This window comes from Entelurus aequoreus, linkage group LG03 (genome assembly GCF_033978785.1).
Source record: "Entelurus aequoreus isolate RoL-2023_Sb linkage group LG03, RoL_Eaeq_v1.1, whole genome shotgun sequence".
NCBI classification, from domain to species: domain Eukaryota; kingdom Metazoa; phylum Chordata; class Actinopteri; order Syngnathiformes; family Syngnathidae; genus Entelurus; species Entelurus aequoreus.
The window spans coordinates 40541290-40560221 of NC_084733.1; the positions used below are offsets into that span (position 1 = coordinate 40541290).

The 18932-nt window shown below is 39.2% G+C and overlaps 1 protein-coding gene across 2 annotated transcripts in view; it reads left to right on the forward strand.

The window, feature by feature from the left end:
- Positions 1 to 1578: 1578 nt before the first annotated feature.
- Positions 1579 to 18932, forward strand: part of fndc5a (fibronectin type III domain containing 5a) — an 89279-nt gene continuing 71925 nt past the window's right edge. For both annotated transcript variants that reach the window (XR_009825285.1, XM_062041797.1), the window contains exon 1: positions 1579 to 2099. Coding sequence is in view for 1 of the 2 variants with exons in the window: in XM_062041797.1 (XP_061897781.1) it covers positions 2042 to 2099 (58 nt within the window). In the remaining variant the exon portion in view is untranslated. The remainder of the gene's footprint in view (positions 2100 to 18932) is intronic.

Consider the following 18932-nt stretch of genomic DNA (forward strand, 5'->3'; position numbering starts at 1 on the left):
TTATTTTACTTTTTTTAATTCATTTTGGCGCATTTCAATTTCTTACACACACTTTTTATTACATATGTTGACCAGGAGGGGAGCACTTTTAAAACCGACACACAGTCAATTTGAAAAATCCGTCCTTTTTAGGACCATCCTAATTTTGAAATATTTCACCACCAAGGCTGCAAATGAGATCTCTATTTTTGTTTTTTTGTAATGTGCTTAAGGTCGATGACAAACGAGTCACGGACAACAGATGGCCCCTGTGCTGCACTTTGGGCAACCCAGCTGTAGAAGCTAACTGTTAATGGCCACCAAAGTCTTAGTACCGTAGTGTATTTGTTCATCCTATGGTCACATATGGGACACGGGTTGTCTTACGTCAGCACCGGAAGTCGTAAAATCAGCTGTTCACCCGGCGGGTTTTTTCAGCGATGAATAGGGACGTCCTTCTTTAGCTGCCGTCTTGTTTTATCATATATTGCTGCCTTTGCACCTGTCAATTTTTACTTTTGTATGCACATTAAATCAACAAAAAATCCTGACTTTGGAGCAATGTTCACGGACTCTAGTATTTGGCTCTCTATCAGATGCAATGGTTTTCCGTATTGGGACCATCATTTTGGTCCTAACTTGTTCACTAGTCCTCATATGGAAGGTACTTTTCCTTGTTGATGTCTCCAGAATCAGAATCAGAATCAGAATAGTTTTATTGCCATTGTTTGAGAACGGGTTCACAAACTAGGAATTTTTCTTGGTGCGATCGTGCAACATAAAACACATATAACACATATTTGGTAATAAAAAGAGCTGTAACTGAGCTATAAGATCTTGTTATAGACTTAGAATGAATTCAAGGAATTCAAGGAGCTACTGTTAGGAGTTATTGTTCATGTGCCTGATGGCCGAGGGGGAAAAACTGTTCAGGTGGCGGGAGGTGTGGGTCTGGATGGAGCGTAGTCTCCTGCCTGAGGGGAGAGGGGAGAATAGTGTGTGTCTAGGGTGAGAAGAGTCAGCTGTGATCCGACCCACAAGCCTCCTGGTCCTGGAGGAGAACAAGAAGGGTACAAATACAAGAACACACACACACACACACACACACACACACACACACACGTTGAGGAGAGCAGTACCAGCACACTAACAATGTTCTCCAGAACACGTCACAGGCAGCAGCTATGACTCGAGGTGCTCAGCATCATGTGGAAAACACTTCTTGGAAAACCAGCTGGGGTCCACACTCCCTCCCCACTCCTCTTCCACACACACTTTTATACACACACACACACACTCCAGGACGGCACACCGTAGGCGATCAGGTACAGTATGCAAACTTTTCCAACACTTTTTAATATCGCAGAGGCCTGAAGAAGCAATGTGCCATGCTTGTTTTGTTAGACTATGGAGAAAAGAGGGTTGGGAGGTCAACATAGTAGTAAAGTGGGAAAGTCCCGTGTTTGATTTTAAAGTTGGGGGGTAAAAAAAAAAAAAAACTCCTCAAAGCTGGGCTACAGATACTCTGCGTGGGCTACCGTATGCATATTTAATGCGTGAGTGGGCAGCAGTGTTTCAGACATGCAGGCGAGAGGATGAGAGTGCCTCACGCTTTTTCTTCTTTTTTTTTTTTTTTCCTCAAACTGCATCCGCATAATATTAACAGTTTTGCAAAAATGTATGCTTTTTTTTTTTTTAAGCTTGAAAGTGAGGTAACCTAGATATTTATAGACCGTTACAGAGACAGACCGCGCTCATATACAACACCAGCACGTTACAGCGCGATCTGCGGCATCATCATCAGCATCAGCATCAGCATCAGCATCATCAGCACCATCATCAGGTGGAGGTTGTTGGAACTCAGCAGACACACGCGATGCTCGTAATAGCGGGAGCTGTTGAATGAGGACGCGGCATACACCGGGACTGCTCGGTGTTCCCTTTTTTTTTTTTTTCTCCCAGACGAGCCGCACACTCGGAGGGACATGACAGCCGGGCGGTTAAGGCAGCATCCCGGGCTGGAGGAGTAAATGGGACCGCACGTCATCCCAGCGTTAGAAAGATGGAGCGATTAATTCTGCTCGTTCTCAGCTGTGTCGGCGTCTCGCAAGTCTCGGCGGGTAAGTTGACGTTTTAAATGATGTTTTGTGATTTTTGGGGGGGATTTTTTTTTAGTGCAGGAGCGTCCGTGTTTAAGGCAAAGGGGGATAGCGGCGGCACGCGTGAAACATGATTTTGCACTGCTGAGCACGCTGGGAATTGTATGTGGAACCTGTGGCGAGTGGAAATACTGGACGATTGTTTAGATGCGTTGCAAATCCACAAGGGGGTAATGGTGGCGTGGGGTTTGCGATTATGTCATTCAATGGTCTGTATATACTGTATGTGTGCGAGTGTCATTTCTGCATTGTGCCAGCCTATGCAAATATTGCAATGCATATTTTGTTGTTTTTGTTTGGTGGGAACACCACTGATGCTTGTTAAAGGTGCTGAATAAGTCCACTAATTAGGATTCGCCCTGCTGAAAATCCCAGCAATGTAGTCGCACAATTTGATCCTTGGTGGTCTGCTTTTATTTGTCATACTTGGCAAATAACACACACTGCCATGAGTGTGTGAATGTGTGTGTGTGTGAATGGGTGAATGTGGAAATAGTGTCAAAGCGCTTTGAGTTCCTTAAAAAAAGGTAGAAAAGCGCTATACAAGTACAACCCATTTACCATTTACCATTTACCATACTTCTACATTGTCACAACTAATGGATTGAAATATTGCTCTAATTCAGGGGTGTCAAAGGTACGGCCCGAGGGCCAGATCAGGCCCGCGAACAGGTTTTATCTGGCCCAAGTGTAAAAATGAACCTGACATTTTTTAATGAAAGAAATGTGTCCACTGGATGTCGCAATAGCAATTATTTGTATCTTTTTGGATGATGCTACATATGTACAAAATAAACCACATGATGTTAGTACATCAGTCGAGGAAAATGATCAAACTACATAAATAACATCCTGTAATTTGATTTTGATATATTTTTTTCATATTGATAGACACCAATGAGTTGACTGATGAACATTATCACATAATTTATTCAGAAAATATAAATAACGACAGCACGGTGGGACAGGGGTTAGTGCATGTGCCTCACAATACGAAGGTCCTGAGTTCAATCCCGTGCTCAGGATCTTTCTGTGTGGGGTTTGCATGTTCTCCCCGTGACTGTGTGGGTTCCCTCCGGGTACTCCGGCTTCCTCCCACCTCCAAAGACATGCAACTGGGGATAGGTTGATTGGCAACACTAAATTGGCCCTGGTGTGTGAATGTGAGTGTGAATGTTGTCTGTCTATCTGTGTTGGCCCTGCGATGAGGTGGCGACTTGTCCAGGGTGTACCAAATGCAGCCGAGATAGGCTCCAGCGCCCCCCGCGACCCCGAAGGGAATAAGCGGTAGAAAATGGATGGGATGGATGGATAAATAACAAATACATGATTAACCGCAACATGTAAGTGTAAAAAAATCTAACAACATTATGATTTGTACATTTGGGCTTGTTCTATTTTTAAACAAAGAAAACCATCTGAAGTTGTCTTTATTTTTAAGTTATCGTGCCGTGATTTTACCAGTCCGGCCCACTTGGGAGTAGATTTTTCTCTATGTGGCCCCCGATCTAAAATGAGTTTGACACCCCTGCTCTAATTTAAGGTGTATTCTGCAAGACAAAAAATGTGCACTATAGTATAGTAATGATTGGACTTTGGCATGGACATAAATGGGGATGAGGGGGGCACAGGTAGGACATGTCCACTGCATTTTTTCAAAAAGCAGTTTTTGTTCCCAGCACTTTTTAACGTCCAAAAATGATGTAATGTAGTTGCATAGATGTTATTTGGGGAGGGGAAGTAGCATTGGGTAGAGGGAGTTGGGGGCCGGTGGGACATGTCCCTTGCACTTTTTCAAAAGGCATTTCTTGTCCGCTGTACGCTATTGCATGGATGTAATTTAGGAGTAGGACGGATGAGACATGTCCCCTGCACTTTCTCAAAAAGCAGTTTTTGTCCTTGGCACGTTTTAACATCCAAAGACAATGTTATGTTATTGCATTGATGTAATTGGAGGGGATAGGGTGGGACATGTCTCCTGCCCCTTTTCACAAAGCAGTTTTTATCCCCTGCATTTTTTAACGTCCAAAAATGATGTTATGCTATTGCATAGACCAGTGGTTATCAAACTGCTGTACGTGTACCACTAATTGTATGCAGGCTCTATCTTGTGGTACACCAAAGAATCACTTGATTAAAGTGCATTGTTTTATTTTACTATGTTCAAAGTGTTAATGTTCATACTGGGTGTAATGTTACAGTGGCCAAAAATATTCTTGTTAAATAAATCTTCTGTCTTTTTATTTTTTTATGAATACTTTGGCCTACAACGCTATCGTAATTCAATGTTGGTCATTATGGTGGTACTCGGAGAACCAAGTTTTTTCTGAGGTGGTTCGGAAACCACTGGCATAGACGGAATTTGGTGGTGGACAGGTAGGAAATGTCTCCTGCACTTTTTCAAAAAGCGTTTTCTATCCCCTGCACTTTTTAGTGTCTACAAATAATGTTACGCTATTGAATGGAGACAAGTGAAGCACTAGCGCCAGGCGTAAAAAAAATACCACTCAAACTGAAAATTGTCCCCTTTAGACCGCCCGTAAGCTCATTGATTGGCCTTCGGGGCCTGCCTTTTTGCGAACGTGACAAAATTTAACATTGGGTGTCAAACTCAATTTCATTGGGGGCCACATCACTTTTATAGCTGCACTCAGAAGGGACAATAAATACCAACATAATGTTGATGCGTAATCACTTTATGATGTTATGACACAATTGCCGATGCATTTGATTACATGATTATGTACAAATTGCTGGATAAATTGCTTTGAAATCATAAGTCAGGGTGACAAGCAGATATTCAGGTTTGTATTTTTATTTTAACCACCAAAATGTTTGGAATACCTGTGAATGTTATATTTGTTGCATGATCAGATAATGCTAAAGTTAAAAGACATGCAATTGTATGCAGTACATGCAGTTTCTTTTGTCAAAATTGAAAGAACGATTAAATGCTTTATTGGCGGGCATTATTTCCATGCTTTTTGCCAGCCATAAAAAAAGGATGTAGCGGGTCAAATCTTTCTCCTGAGCCCTGAGTTTGACACCTGTGACCTAGATGTACACATATGTCATACTCTATAAGAGTGGAAATGGAACACTACAACTAGCTATTTATTGCCAAATGCAGCATCTTTCTTTTGTCCGAAAACACATGAAGAAAAAAATGAAAAGATAATTCAAACAGAGCCTGAGCAAAGCTTTAACTGGTTGACTGCATATTTATATTAATCTTAAGTGTGCACATGGATCAGGTGAGATTACACACCACTGGTAGGAAAATTGATTTTGTTGGAAGTCATTGAAGGATGAAGCACAATTACAAACGTATATCCATAGTTCTATATAGTGAGCACTGAAACCCCGCCAGCAAATGTGCTGTACATACAGTACATGACCATTTGTTTATACTTGAATGAAAACACATAAAAAAGCTGTATAGAAATCCTGCCTTGGCAAACGTAATAATGCTCAGATTTTAACGACATACAGCTATTAGTTTAACAATATTTTGATAGCGGTGCAGTTTGCAGTTGCGTAGAATTGCATTACTCATCATACTGAGAGCTGATCCTAATATTTTGCTTACCTTACTCATAAATGTGAGTGTCAAAATAATTAACACAGCTATCAGGATAATCCAGTGCAAGTCAAACCCAATGCAAACTGGATGCACAATCTCTAATAGGGCTGAGTAAAATAATCGATTTGATCAATGAAGAATCAATATATTATACATTTTGCAATATCGATTCACAAGTTATAATATCATCCTAATATCGAAACCCTCTCCGTGATCATGCAACTGACTGAAACTGTTATTATTATTGATCATATTTGGAACTGAGAGTCTTGTAAGATCACCACTGAAGAAAGGACGGCAGCCATACTTTTGTTTAAATTTTCATCTCTCCGAAAATCCAAGAGCGCATTTACAGCCTTCAGAATAAAAATCGCTGTGGGTCACAGCCTGTCTGACTGCGCTAACAGAATAAGAGTCCCAGAAGAATAGCAAGTAAGGTCAAATTACAAAGATCAAACAATAAATTGATTAAAACAAATAAATAAAAACCTCTGACAAGCTTAAAAATGATAAAAGCAAATAAAACTGATAAATATATTCAAAACAGAACTAAAAAAGTCCAGCTCAGCTTGTTTTTAAAAGCCAGTATATATATATATATATATATATATATATATATATATATATATATATATATATATATATATATATATATATATATATATATATATAGTTTTTTTCTTATTTAAATCGCACGCACACACATATATATACATATATACATATCATATATACATATATATATATATATATATATATATATATATATATATATATATATATATATATATATATATATATATATATATATATATATATATGTGTGTGTGTGTGTGTGTGTGTGTGTGTGTGTGTGTGTGTGTGTGTGTGTGTGTGTGTGTGTGTGTGTGCGATTTAAATAACAAAAAAACTCCTAAATGAGTGGGTGAAGAGTAGTGCTGCAACGATTAATCGATTAAATCAATAGATTTGATTTTTTTTAAAAAGCTTTGATTTATATTATGTTGTTTCGATTAATCAATTAATGATGATGAACTATTAAAATTTTCGCACGGTAGCTGCAATGAAGCGCACATGAGCGCTATGGTACAGTATGTGGGAACCATACCATGCTCTGCAAACAGCAAATATTTTCAATATTTTATTAATGCACACTCATTAAAAGTGGAAATTTCAATGTTAATGGTGTGCATTTATTTATTTAAATAAAAGAATGAAGGTTATGGCAAGCAGATTTTTTTATTTTTATAATTACCTTAAAATATGCATTGAGGGTACGCATTTTGTTTCATGCGATTAATCGGGGGGGGGGATGATCAATACTGTAATATTACAAAAATAATCAATAGCTGCAACATAGTGAACAGGCTCATTATGTTGATACATCACATTGATTTGTCTTGCTCTTTAGCTTTCTTACAACACCCAACTCATGAATATGCCTATTTATAATATAATAGCCATGTATAGTACCCCTTAGAGGCTGTCTTGTATTCATAATCTATTTATAGACTAATTATGTGCTGTTTTTAGGTTAGCAATAGAGGCCAAACATTCTGTACACATACTGTACATAATGTGTGTTATTAATTTAGTGTCTTTAGGGCTCACTAATGTCAAGAACACAGGTGAATTTTTGAAGTTCTTGAACCACTTTGTGTAAAGACAAGCACTAAGAAATGTATGAGACACTGATGTCAAGTCAGAGTATCAGCCTGGCAAGCCTCAGTAGGGAGCAGGAATATAAAAATTTACACCATGCTGACGTCTTTACTGCATCTGTGTTTATAGTTACACATAAAGAGCTGGTTGAACCTGAGAAAGGAGAGGTAATGTTTCAATTTAAAATGTAAATCGACTCCCGAACACATTCCTCTAAATGAGTCCATAAATCGTCATGGGCAATTTTCCTTTGGTTGTAACAATTCCATGTTTGCAGCAGAAAGAAAAAAGGGAAAATGCATTAATCAATCAGCAAATTGAACACTGGTGCAAAAGGGCTCAAGGCTTTCCCCTTTGCTTTATAGATGCTTTTAATTAGAATGCTGAGTCGGGAGATAGATGTTTGAATATTCCTGTGTGGATTTAACATTCATGGGCTTCCTTTCACGTCTCAAAAACACGAGTTATAGATATGCAATATTCTTGTGTTCAGACAAAGTGTATAAGAGATGTTTCTTACCTGCTGACAGTTTCAGCTAACACTTCAGACTACACACTTTGTGTGGAGAAGCATGTATGCGCCCTCATCCCTGTTGATGGTGTTGGCCCATCACCTCCTGATTCCCATAGCCTCCTTCATCCAGCTCTTGTATTAATTTGTTTCTGATTAAATGACTTTCCCCTTGTCCCAATCCATGAGGTGATTGTTATTCATGCAGTGGTCTGGTATAGCAGATGTTTTGTGTTTTCTTGTTCAGTGGTTTGTTTTTTTGTTCTGGTAAACTTTGCAACTTTTTCCTTTTCGCGTTCGTTTTTTGTGTTCTTTTTTACGGGTGCTGAAAATGTGTCCGGTCTCTCCAAAGTATGTTTTATTGTATGCTCTCCATGGGATTTCATAAATTATGTCACATTTCCTATTCTGTGTAATCGTGTCTTTTGGGTGTAATAGTTGTTGTCATAGTTTTTTGTGTAGTTCAAAGGGGAACTGCATTTTTTGTGGAATTTTGCCTATAATTCACAATCCTTACAAGAGACAGGAACACATATGTCATTTTTGTAATGCATTCTAACTTGTAAACAAAAGTCTGCTTACAATGGAACCAATGGGACTTATGATTTCATTGCGTCTATTCCAACCATGAAGTCAAATAAAAAAAACGCCCCAAAAAAAGGGCAACAATAGTCAATTTACATGATCTGAATATTATCCAAGTATTTGCAATATTGGTATTATAAGCGCACACATTAAGGACCTACATTTAGCAGCCGGATCAACTACCTTATGCTGCTGTATTGACATGTCCATCATGGTCATGTCCTCTGTATTTTTTAAGTGATAAAAAGAAGATGATATTACTGACACAAAATGTACTTTGTGTAGGACATCTTGCGGGTTGTACTGTACCGCACCTATACAGCACCGTGTGAGCAACTTCTCACAATATACAATCGTTGGTCATGCACTGACGACTGCAACTCCAGCAACATAACACAATGACATCCACTTTTACTATAAACATCATGCGATCCGAAATGTGTTGTCAACATAACATTAACAGTAAATTACAAACGTTTCTATACTGACGGAACTGATGTTGGTTCCATTGGAATGAAATTGATGTTAAACGCTGTCGGGAAAATACTGCTGTCATGTCAGCCAGGTTCTGTTCAAGCGTAGGTCTTCGTGATACGTGGGGGGGGGGGGGCGTTTTTTGCAATGAAGCACAGCACATGTCAAATGTGAATTATTGAATGACAAGGCCCTTCACACAAAATTTTACCCCAAACATACTCCTGGCCACATCATGCCCTGTCACTGATAATAATGTGAAAACATATTTCCCTCTCAAACTTTTGGTAGTTTTCGTTTCATTAATACCCAGTTGCTTCAGAAGAAGAAGAAGCTGAAAGACACCAGACCCAATAATGCAAATGAGCTAAAGGCCGCTATTGAGGCATCCTGGGCATCCATAACACCTCAGCAATGCCACAGGCTGATTGCCTCCATGCCACGCCGCATTGATGCAGTAATCCGTGCAAAAGGATTTCCAACCAAGTACTGAGTGCATTAATTGACATTTTCAAATGTTTGATTTTGTTTGGCTGTTATAAATCTTTTTTTTTTTACTTGGTCTGAGGAAATATTCAAATTTTTTTAGATCTGATATTTTAGTTTTCTTGAGCCGTATGCCATAATCAGCTGACTCGCATGAACCCCGAGGTGAAAGGAGGGGCGAGGGCCCTTTCAACGCTGCTCACAGCTTTAATTTTTTCTGCTTTTGTGGCTTTTTTTCTGACTTGTTTGTCGTTTTCCATTCTCTATGGCCCATCTAGGATACTGGCAGCATGTGAGAGGATGTTGGATGTGTTTTTATAATAATAATAATAATAATTGGGTTTGTCTCCAAGGAGAAATTTGTCTTGGACATCAAGACACAGCATTTTACATACAAACGTACATATATACATACATATAGTACATACATACTGTATGTACTGTACTGTATACATACACTTCATCAGACAATACAGTGACGCCAGTGAACAGTGCGCAGTTATATCAGTTGGTTATGAGATCACTCATTACACTCCCCCCGTATCGCACACCTCTCGTATTGCCCTATCCCAATATTGCACTCATTATGGCATCCGGTTATTACAGTAGTTTTCTGCTGTTAAGTGCTTTGATTGTCAATGGGACAAAGGAAAATCTGTATCTGTTGAGTTTGTATGTTGCTGTTCTGTACCGTTTACCATTTGGCATCAACACAATTTGACTATGAAGTATGTGGTGTGGGTCACGGGTGATTTGTTCTTTGTTACTTCCAATATGCTGTCTACATAATGCTTCCAAAGAGTTGGTTTATATTATGGGGGTGCAGTTTTAATGGCTTGTTTCTCCAGGTCCTTCATAATAACAATGCTCATGACTTATGAGATAGTGGATCTTCCATTTAAAAACTTTCCGTCTGTTTATATATCATTGTTTTGCACTGGAAGTGTGTTGATTTGGAGACGAAATGCAGTAAAGTGAAGTGCCAGCCAAAACTGCCAGCAGGTAAGAAACCTCTCTTACATAAAAACTTTGTCTGAACACAAGAATATTGCACCTATCTATTTGAGAAGACGTGGAGAATGCAATCGTTTTATGAGTCATATCAGCTAGAGACTCTTCATTGTCTAAGTAAATGTGAGTGGGAATGGTCTATAGGTGTCATAATATTGATTGCTGACCAGTTCAGGGTGTAGCCTGTCTCTTGCCTAAAGGCAGCTGGGATAGGCTTCAGCTCACCTGTGACCCTAATGAGGAATGGACCAAGAGACGATGAGTCTTTCAAGAACTGGGATAGGTTCCAGCTCACCTGTGACCCTAATGAGGAATGGACCAAGAGACGATGAGTCTTTCAAGAACTCAGAGTGTTGGAACTAGGGCTGCAGCTATGACTTATTTTAGTAAACCACCCTATAACCTTCTTCTTTTTTTCTAATAAATGCACATATTACAACATAACAATTAAACGTTTAACATGTGTGCATTAAAAAAAATAAAAATGGTTGCCTGTATATATATATATATATATATATATATATATATATATATATATATATACTTATATATATATATATATATATATATATAGGCAACCACACACTACCGCTCTCATATGCCCTTAAACGATTAATCAAAGCAACAGAAAATCTATTTATTCCATTTAATCGATTAACCGTTAGAGCCCTAGTTGGAACCTCGGGGGTCCAACATCATTCAGGTAATAAATTCTCTGTGAGTATATTGTGAGTCAAGTGCTGATCCACCCGTAGTTCTTGGAGATTTATTGGCCGTAGACATAGGAGCCAAGGTCTTTAAAAGGTGTCCATCCTCTGCAGCCTCGCAGTGATTATCATCAAACAGAAGAAGTGTTGTCAATACCTCAGACTAAAACACACCCACAAAAAAAATGTAACTGCCAAAAAGGAGTGGACTTAAAATATTTTGAGGAACGTCTCAGTTACATAAATCACAAGTTTGGACCTGAGTGTTCTAAGTTTGCTAGCAAGGTTAAAATGTCAATACAAGGATCTATCAATGTGTTTACTCCAGCTGTGAATATTTGGGCACCGCACAAATTCGAGTTTGATCCGATTCTTCGGGTAACAATTTGATTCAGAATTGATTCTCGATTCAAAACAATTATCGATTCAAAAGCAATACTTTTTTAATAACATTGGTCGCCAGTTTTGTGATTAGCTATATTCCTCCATAAAATAGACAAACAGCTCTGATGAATTTCTATATTACCTGAAGTAAAAACTTGTTTGGTTTAGTACAATTTTACCCAAACATTGAAAAAAGTCAATTAGAAATAAGGCAACAAGTATCCAACATTTCTCTTTTCTAAAGTAAATCTGTACAGCAGATATGGGCATTTACATCAACAATATGATTTCCTGCCTGACAAGGCAGATTAAAAAAAAAAAAGTTAGTTTTTTTTTTTTAATTGACTAAATCATTACAAAAAGGAATCGATTTATTCCAAAATATTTTCTTTTTTTTGACACCCCTAGTGTTTACAGTGGTCCAGGTTCCTATATAGTTGAGGCCGCCCACATACTGTACAGTGCATGTGTTGGGTGGATATTTCTAGATGTTGACACGTTGCCGTCTGACACGTGGTGAGGAGCTGTGATTGGCCGACTTGTAGAACATTACTTCCTTGTTCAAAGGATGTACAGCCCGCCTCTTTAAACATTCTCCAATGTCAATTTAACTTTCGCGAAGAAAATGAAAGACTACTTTAAATCAGTAGTAAATTAGTATTGATCACATTTCTTCAAGGCCGGCAGGTCTACAAAAGTGTGCACGTGCGTGTGTGTGTGTGTGAGAGCGTGTGTGTGTGTGCGCGCGTGCGTGCGTGCGTGCGTGCGTGTGTGTGTGTGTGAATACTTCTGCATGCATGCTAGTGCCGCAAGGGATGAAGACATGTGACTGTTAATTTGTTTCCTACATTCAGCTGTGTGAAAACAATTAGCGATAATTAGTTTTCCACTGTACTTTTGTTTGCAGTGTGCAAGAGGTTACAAAAGCAGCACACTGTTGGTGGTATTGTTTTCATTTTCTACCTTCAGATCACACTCTGCATTACATTATAGACTTCTGGATGATTTTAAAGGATGTTGAAGTGTATCTATTCTGAAGGTTTGCATATTTCTGTAAATTGTCCATTTTAGTTATATATATATATAGATCATTTCTGTTAAGGGACTAATTATTATTATTATTTATTTATATTTCATATGTTGTTTTGGGAAAGGCATGTATTTTCGTTAGTTGTTCAATCGTTGCCACGGTTACGGTTGCCATGGTTACGGGCACTTCCGTTTCCGCCGGCAGGTAAAAAAGTGTTTAAAAGGAGCTCCAGCATTGACAGGGGCGGAGCGTCGGTAATACTACCCGGAGATAGAGATCCCATCAGTTGCAGATCAGATAAATAACTAGTACTCTAAGTGGTGTATTTAAGTTTGTTATAAGTGACAGTTAAGTGCCAGTGCACTAGTTTAAGTTTAAAGACGTTTTGGGCGCTTCACGTAGCCAGTAGGAGGTGAAGCGCATGCTAACTGCTAGTTAGCTCACCGCAGCTCGCACCTGTGTTTGTTGGCTGCACCGTGACTTTACGAACGCCAGGTTCCGTCACGTTCGGACTAAGTTTATTCAAGAGACACTTTTCCCTGGTACTATTTATTGTTTGGAGAGTGAACATTGTAGAGTTTAGTTGTGTGCTATCGTGGCTACCTTGCTGCGAGGGAAGTGGACAGCGCGAGGTACAAGTGTTAGTGGCTCGCGCTCACGGGCTAGTCGACAGGGAGGTGACCCAGGACGAGGCTGGTTCTCCTCTCGCTCCAGACTAGACTCGTGAGGGAGCTAAGAGGAAGCACGCCCCCCCCCTCTCTACTCTACAACGGGAGGTGTCCCCCCTCTCCAACGCCCAGGTTGGACTGTGTGTGTGTGTTGTGTAATTGGTTTAGTGCGGGAGGTTTCATTGGAGAGGTAGTGTGTGAGAGGTGATGAGTGTACGAGTGTAATTAATATGTGTTCATTATTGTCAGATTATTGTATATTATATTGTATAGTAAATGGTTAACTATATAAGTGGTGTCCTCTCACTCTCTCCTAGACTATCTTTATTTGGTAAATAGTGAAAATTAGAGCATCCCCCTAAAGTAAATATACAGTCCTTTACAGGCTCCCGAACAGTATCAAAGCCATCCAGAATGACATTTTGCGAATTAACTGACCACAACATGAAGGCTCTGCTATGTAATAAATATTTTTGTTTATTTAGATGCATGAGTTGCACACACTCGGAACACCTGCGTTGTCAAATATCGTCAATCAAAAATGTTGCCCACAAAGATATTAAAGCATCAAACATACTGTGTGAATGTTGTCTGTCTATCTGTGTTGGCCCTGTGATGAGGTGGCGACTTGTCCAGGGTGTACCCCGCCTTCCGCCCGAATGCAGCTGAGATAGGCTCCAGCACCCCCGCGACCCCGAACGGGACAAGCGGTAGAAAATGGATGGATGGATGGACATACTGCATTTGCTATATATTAGACACACCTCTCAATATGATGCAGTGCACCATCACTTTTTGAGTGTTTACTGTAGTTTCAGTCCCTCCAGGAGATCGCATGCTATTTTGTTATAGTTCCGGCCTGAAATGTCTGAATTTGTGGCAGCTTTTTCAGAAAGTTACAGCAAAAATCGATGTTTTTTGGCTCATTTGTGATTTCAACTTGTGATTTTTTTTTCATTTGTTATCAATGTTTTAAGTGTCCCTTGTAACCTTAACCTAAAAAAGCACAGGATTTCAACAATTGTAAAACAGATACCGTATTGATGTTTTACTCATTTTACGACTGACAGTATTGCAGTAAATCACACACAGTTCCCTTTCATGAAATTTGCACAGAAGACAATAATTTTCACAGAATGATATCAATGTGCAGTGTCTCATGCAGCATTTTAAGTGGGGTTACCAATTGTTTATTTTACTACCGTTTATTTACGTTGGGCCGAGGGGGAGGAGTCGCAGCCCCGCTTTACCGTGTAACTCTGCTTGATATACTTGCTCGCCCCGGTATAATGTACTTGCCTAACCGAATTGCTATTGCGACATCCAGCGGACACTTTTAGAACAGCAGTTCCTTCCATTTGAAAATGCATCTCAATTTTACACTTAGCCCGTTAGCATGCCTGATCCGGCCTGCGGGCCGCATGTTTGATGTCCCTGTATAGCCTCCTTGTTTTTTCTCATTTAATGTGAAATTCAAAAGAAGAATGTAATACAGACTGATCTTCACATGCAAAGATGCAAACCAAAGCAGTCTCATTAACCAGGTATGCAATATTTTAGCATATGGACTTTAAACCGTGTTAGGACTTGGTCATGGTGTTGACCCCAGAATGCAGAGACGGGAGGCAAGATGAAATCAAAAAAAGGAGAGTTTTTAATTAAGTCCAAAAAGGTTAACAAAAGGTGATGGGGCAGAAAACCACCCCATATAACATAGTCAATAAGCGGGAACGTCAGAGGTTGGCAAGGGGAAGGGCCGGGCCACACTGAGTAAAGGAAAAGTCTACAATAGATATCTTCTCCACCTCAGGGAGGACAGAAAAAACACACGGAGGTGAGGTGTATAATAAGGGCGAAAAGACATACCCGGACTTGGAGGTCAAGCGAACGCATGCGACGTGGAAGGAACAGGAAACAATAACCAGCAAGGCACAGCTGTCTGTGACAAGCTTAAATAGTCCAAGAACTGATTAGCTGCAGGTGTGCCTCAAAGTCTGCCCCTCTCCCAGGAAGAGTGAACTGAAAAAAAGCACAACAGGGAAAATGCAGGCACAAAATAAAAGGGAAGGCAGGAGAATAATAAAACACAACACAGAGCCCCATGGCGTTGTTTTTGAATCAGCACGACTTAGATCATCTTACCTCACATTTTAATTAGCACCTGACAAGCTGAATCACAGCAACTGACACGAGAGACCATTTTCCCAGTGTCCTTTCGAATCAACACGGTTGCTCTTTCCTGTGGCACATCCTTCTCTTGCGTTCAGAAAGCCTCCTTGAGTTCTCCTTTGAGAGCTCAACAGAGGTTTAGTGAGGCGTAGCTGAATGAAGTGATGACCTTGTGTTCGGTACGGACGCCTTCTGCGTTCAAATGTGCAAGGAATCAAAGACTAGAGAAAGTTACTCTGTACTGTACATAGGATTTTAAATGAATACGTGGAGCAGATTTGTGGGACAGTGAATCACACATTCACAGTATGGTTGGTGGGGCAATGGATCAATATTAAATGATAATTAAATACTTTCTATCACATATTTTATTTATTTTGATTAATTGCAGTACATTACTTACTAGCATAATTTAGATTAACTCTAAAATAGACTCCAATATGTTGACACAAATACAATTTTGTTGTCAGAATGTCATACAGGAACATTTTAATAATGTGTAATCGAATGCACTGCATTTTTGGCTCGAAACTACATAACAGTTTTATCTCAAGAACTGTCGGGGTATATTTTGAAGGAAAATTTGCCAGTTTGCACACCTGTTGGAGTCTCCTCAATCATGATGACTGAACGTACGGCAGCCGGCTTCGCCTTTCATGTTACCTTCCAAAGTTAAGGTAAAGGAATATTTGCAGTCAGAATAAAAGGTGTGAATAATCTGTGTTTTTACATGATATTTTTTTGTGATTCATCTCATGAGGTAACACGTCAATATTGGATAAGGATCGAATCAAGGGGTCAAGCGAACCTTTTTGTTGATAAGTGTTTATGTGGCTAAAGATTGTACTCACGTAGAAGATTCCTTCAAAAAGGGATGCACTCTCAGGGAAAACAATTCAATTCCTGGAATCCTTGTGACGCACGTGCAGGAGTTGCATGAATTCCAGCAGGGTTTGTGTCTTGCCTGAAAACCGGGTGCAATCCGAAAACGAGCTGCAATGAACAAGTTGTCTATCCACAGTGCGAAGCCGCTTCTAAGATACTAATCCTCACCACCATGGTGGTAAATAAACTTAGATTCTTCCACATACCATTATCACTGGAGGACTAGAGGAAAAGGAATAGCTAAGCAAGCTACAAACACACACCAAGCAGGACAACACAATAATCTAACCACTAAATCTTCAATGTAAAGTAAGGGTGATCGATCCAGATGTCGATACTATCAACACATACTGTAGTATAATCAGGATATACATGATTCTAAATTGATTTGATTGTTTGTTTTTTCTTGTTCTTATAATTTACATAAAACTGCACATTTCCCCGTTGTGGGATGAATAAAGGATTATCTTATAATATCTTATCTAATTACAAAATAATTTTTGGGTCATTTTGGTTATTGTTTACAAGCTAAAGGAATACATCTGGAAAAATGCTTTGAGGATAAAACCTAAATGACATTTATGTATTGTTGCATTGGAAGTGATTGTATTGTTGATAATAGAGTTAATTATAAATATTATTCATTATCAATATCGTTATTTCTCTTGGTATTTTATTGCTAATTTTGTAGTGCAATAATCTTCATTGTCATTTCTGTCTTATTGCTATCTACTTCATTGACTGGTTCTTCTTTTGACTGCACCAAACACTTAATATATCTATTTAATAAAGTCAAATACAAATAAGGCATCACCAGAAATATTCCACACTTCTCTTTTGTAAAGTAAAGCAATGTACAGCAGATATGGACATCTACATCAAGTGGCCGTTATGGACATATTAAAAAAAAGACAAAAACCTTAATTGATCTAAATGGGAGTCAAAAGTAGTTTTTGCCTATGTTTAGTTATTGTGCACGTGCCACTTTATTGTGTTAAAAAAAATGTATGGGAGATTCAATACCACAAGTTTAATGCATCATCTGATTTGCAACATTAATAACAGATTCTAAATGTAATAAACACCTTATTGTGTTAACTTGCTATTAAACATTTGTAGTACTATAATCTATTGACCATGTAAGGTATTGGATAGGGACTTAAAAGCGGATCGGATCTGAGGCCAAAAAGGATGATCGGCACATACCTAGGTAACATGACATCCTAACCAGCCAGTTGAGAACCACTCATCTTTGGTAGACATGTGTTCTACTTTTGAGCAGTGAACTTGTTCAAATATTTATTGTATTTGAGAAGTTTTCCATACAGTAGATGCTTCCCCATGTTACTACCTGCAGTATCTTTGTTCCTCTTGTGTTTTTCATGGTTTTGTCTGATGCATTGAATATTTATTTTTTTCTTACAGTATCCTCTGGTGTAAATGTGGGTGTCCTGTAGTAATGGTCGCCTGTCTGTCATCTCCACATGAGAAACCTCAGCACAAGCCTGGTTGGAGTAGGGGGGCCTCAGACTTCAGTCAGTCACGCAGCATGTGCTCTTCTTAAGGGAATAACTGGAAATGAGGGAGTGAAAGGGTGGGAGTAAATGATTGTGTGCAGAATTGAGAGCCGAGTAAAGCCAGAGAGGCACCAGTGAAGGCTTGTGACAAAAGCACACAGACAAGCGGAAAGGGAGAGAATTATTTATATTCCTCTCTCCCCACCTGACTGTGGCAGCACTGCTCTCTGAGCTGCCGGAGGTGCGACTATGGTAGCTTTTCTCAAGTCTTCTGCAGGGTTGCAAACATCCACCAGAGAATAAAGAAACCATACAACCAGACAGAAACATGAATTATTAGTTGCTAATGATTCATAATATTATGTCTTTATCAGCCCCCACCCAGCTTGCTAAAAATTCAGTCTCTCAGTCCTCTTTTGTCTTCTTAAATTAGATGGTTTGCATCGCCAATGCCGCATCTTTCTTCACAGCCTGCCTTTTGACATTTAATTAAGGTGTATGTGTGTGTATGTCTTGATGAAAAGACAGAGAAAGATGCAGTTTTGCACTCTGCCCATCTCAGCACTGTTATGGCCAGCAGGAGTGAAAAATGCATTTCCTATGAGTAAATAAGTCATTTCTGTACAAAAAGCCTGCAATGGATGGAGGTAGAATGGGAGAATTTTCTGTTACGTGTACAAAAATGGACATTCTGTGGTTGCTCATGGGGGATACCATGAACCATCCTGTCATCTCAATGCAATAAGCAGATTTTGCACCATTGAATCCCTTTACTGGAATTTTGCCGATCATTCACAATCCCTATGTGAGACAAGAACACATGTCTTTCTCCTTTTTATCTATTCTAAATTATAAAATAAGGCAAACTGTAGCTGCGTTTCCATTACCTCTAGAAAGGCGCAAAACCTAAATATCGCAATAAGAAATTGGTAATGGAAACACTCATATTTCGGAAACACCCTCAAATATCGCTAAAACATTTTTACGCTCTCATGAGGTGGTTTTTGAGACTTTTCGATATTGGATGAAAACACTTTTTTCGCATTTACGGGGCACCTAAACATGGAACCAGTAGGGCGCCGATGCAGGACGAATACGCCAGACGGGTCGTCTTTGTCTCGC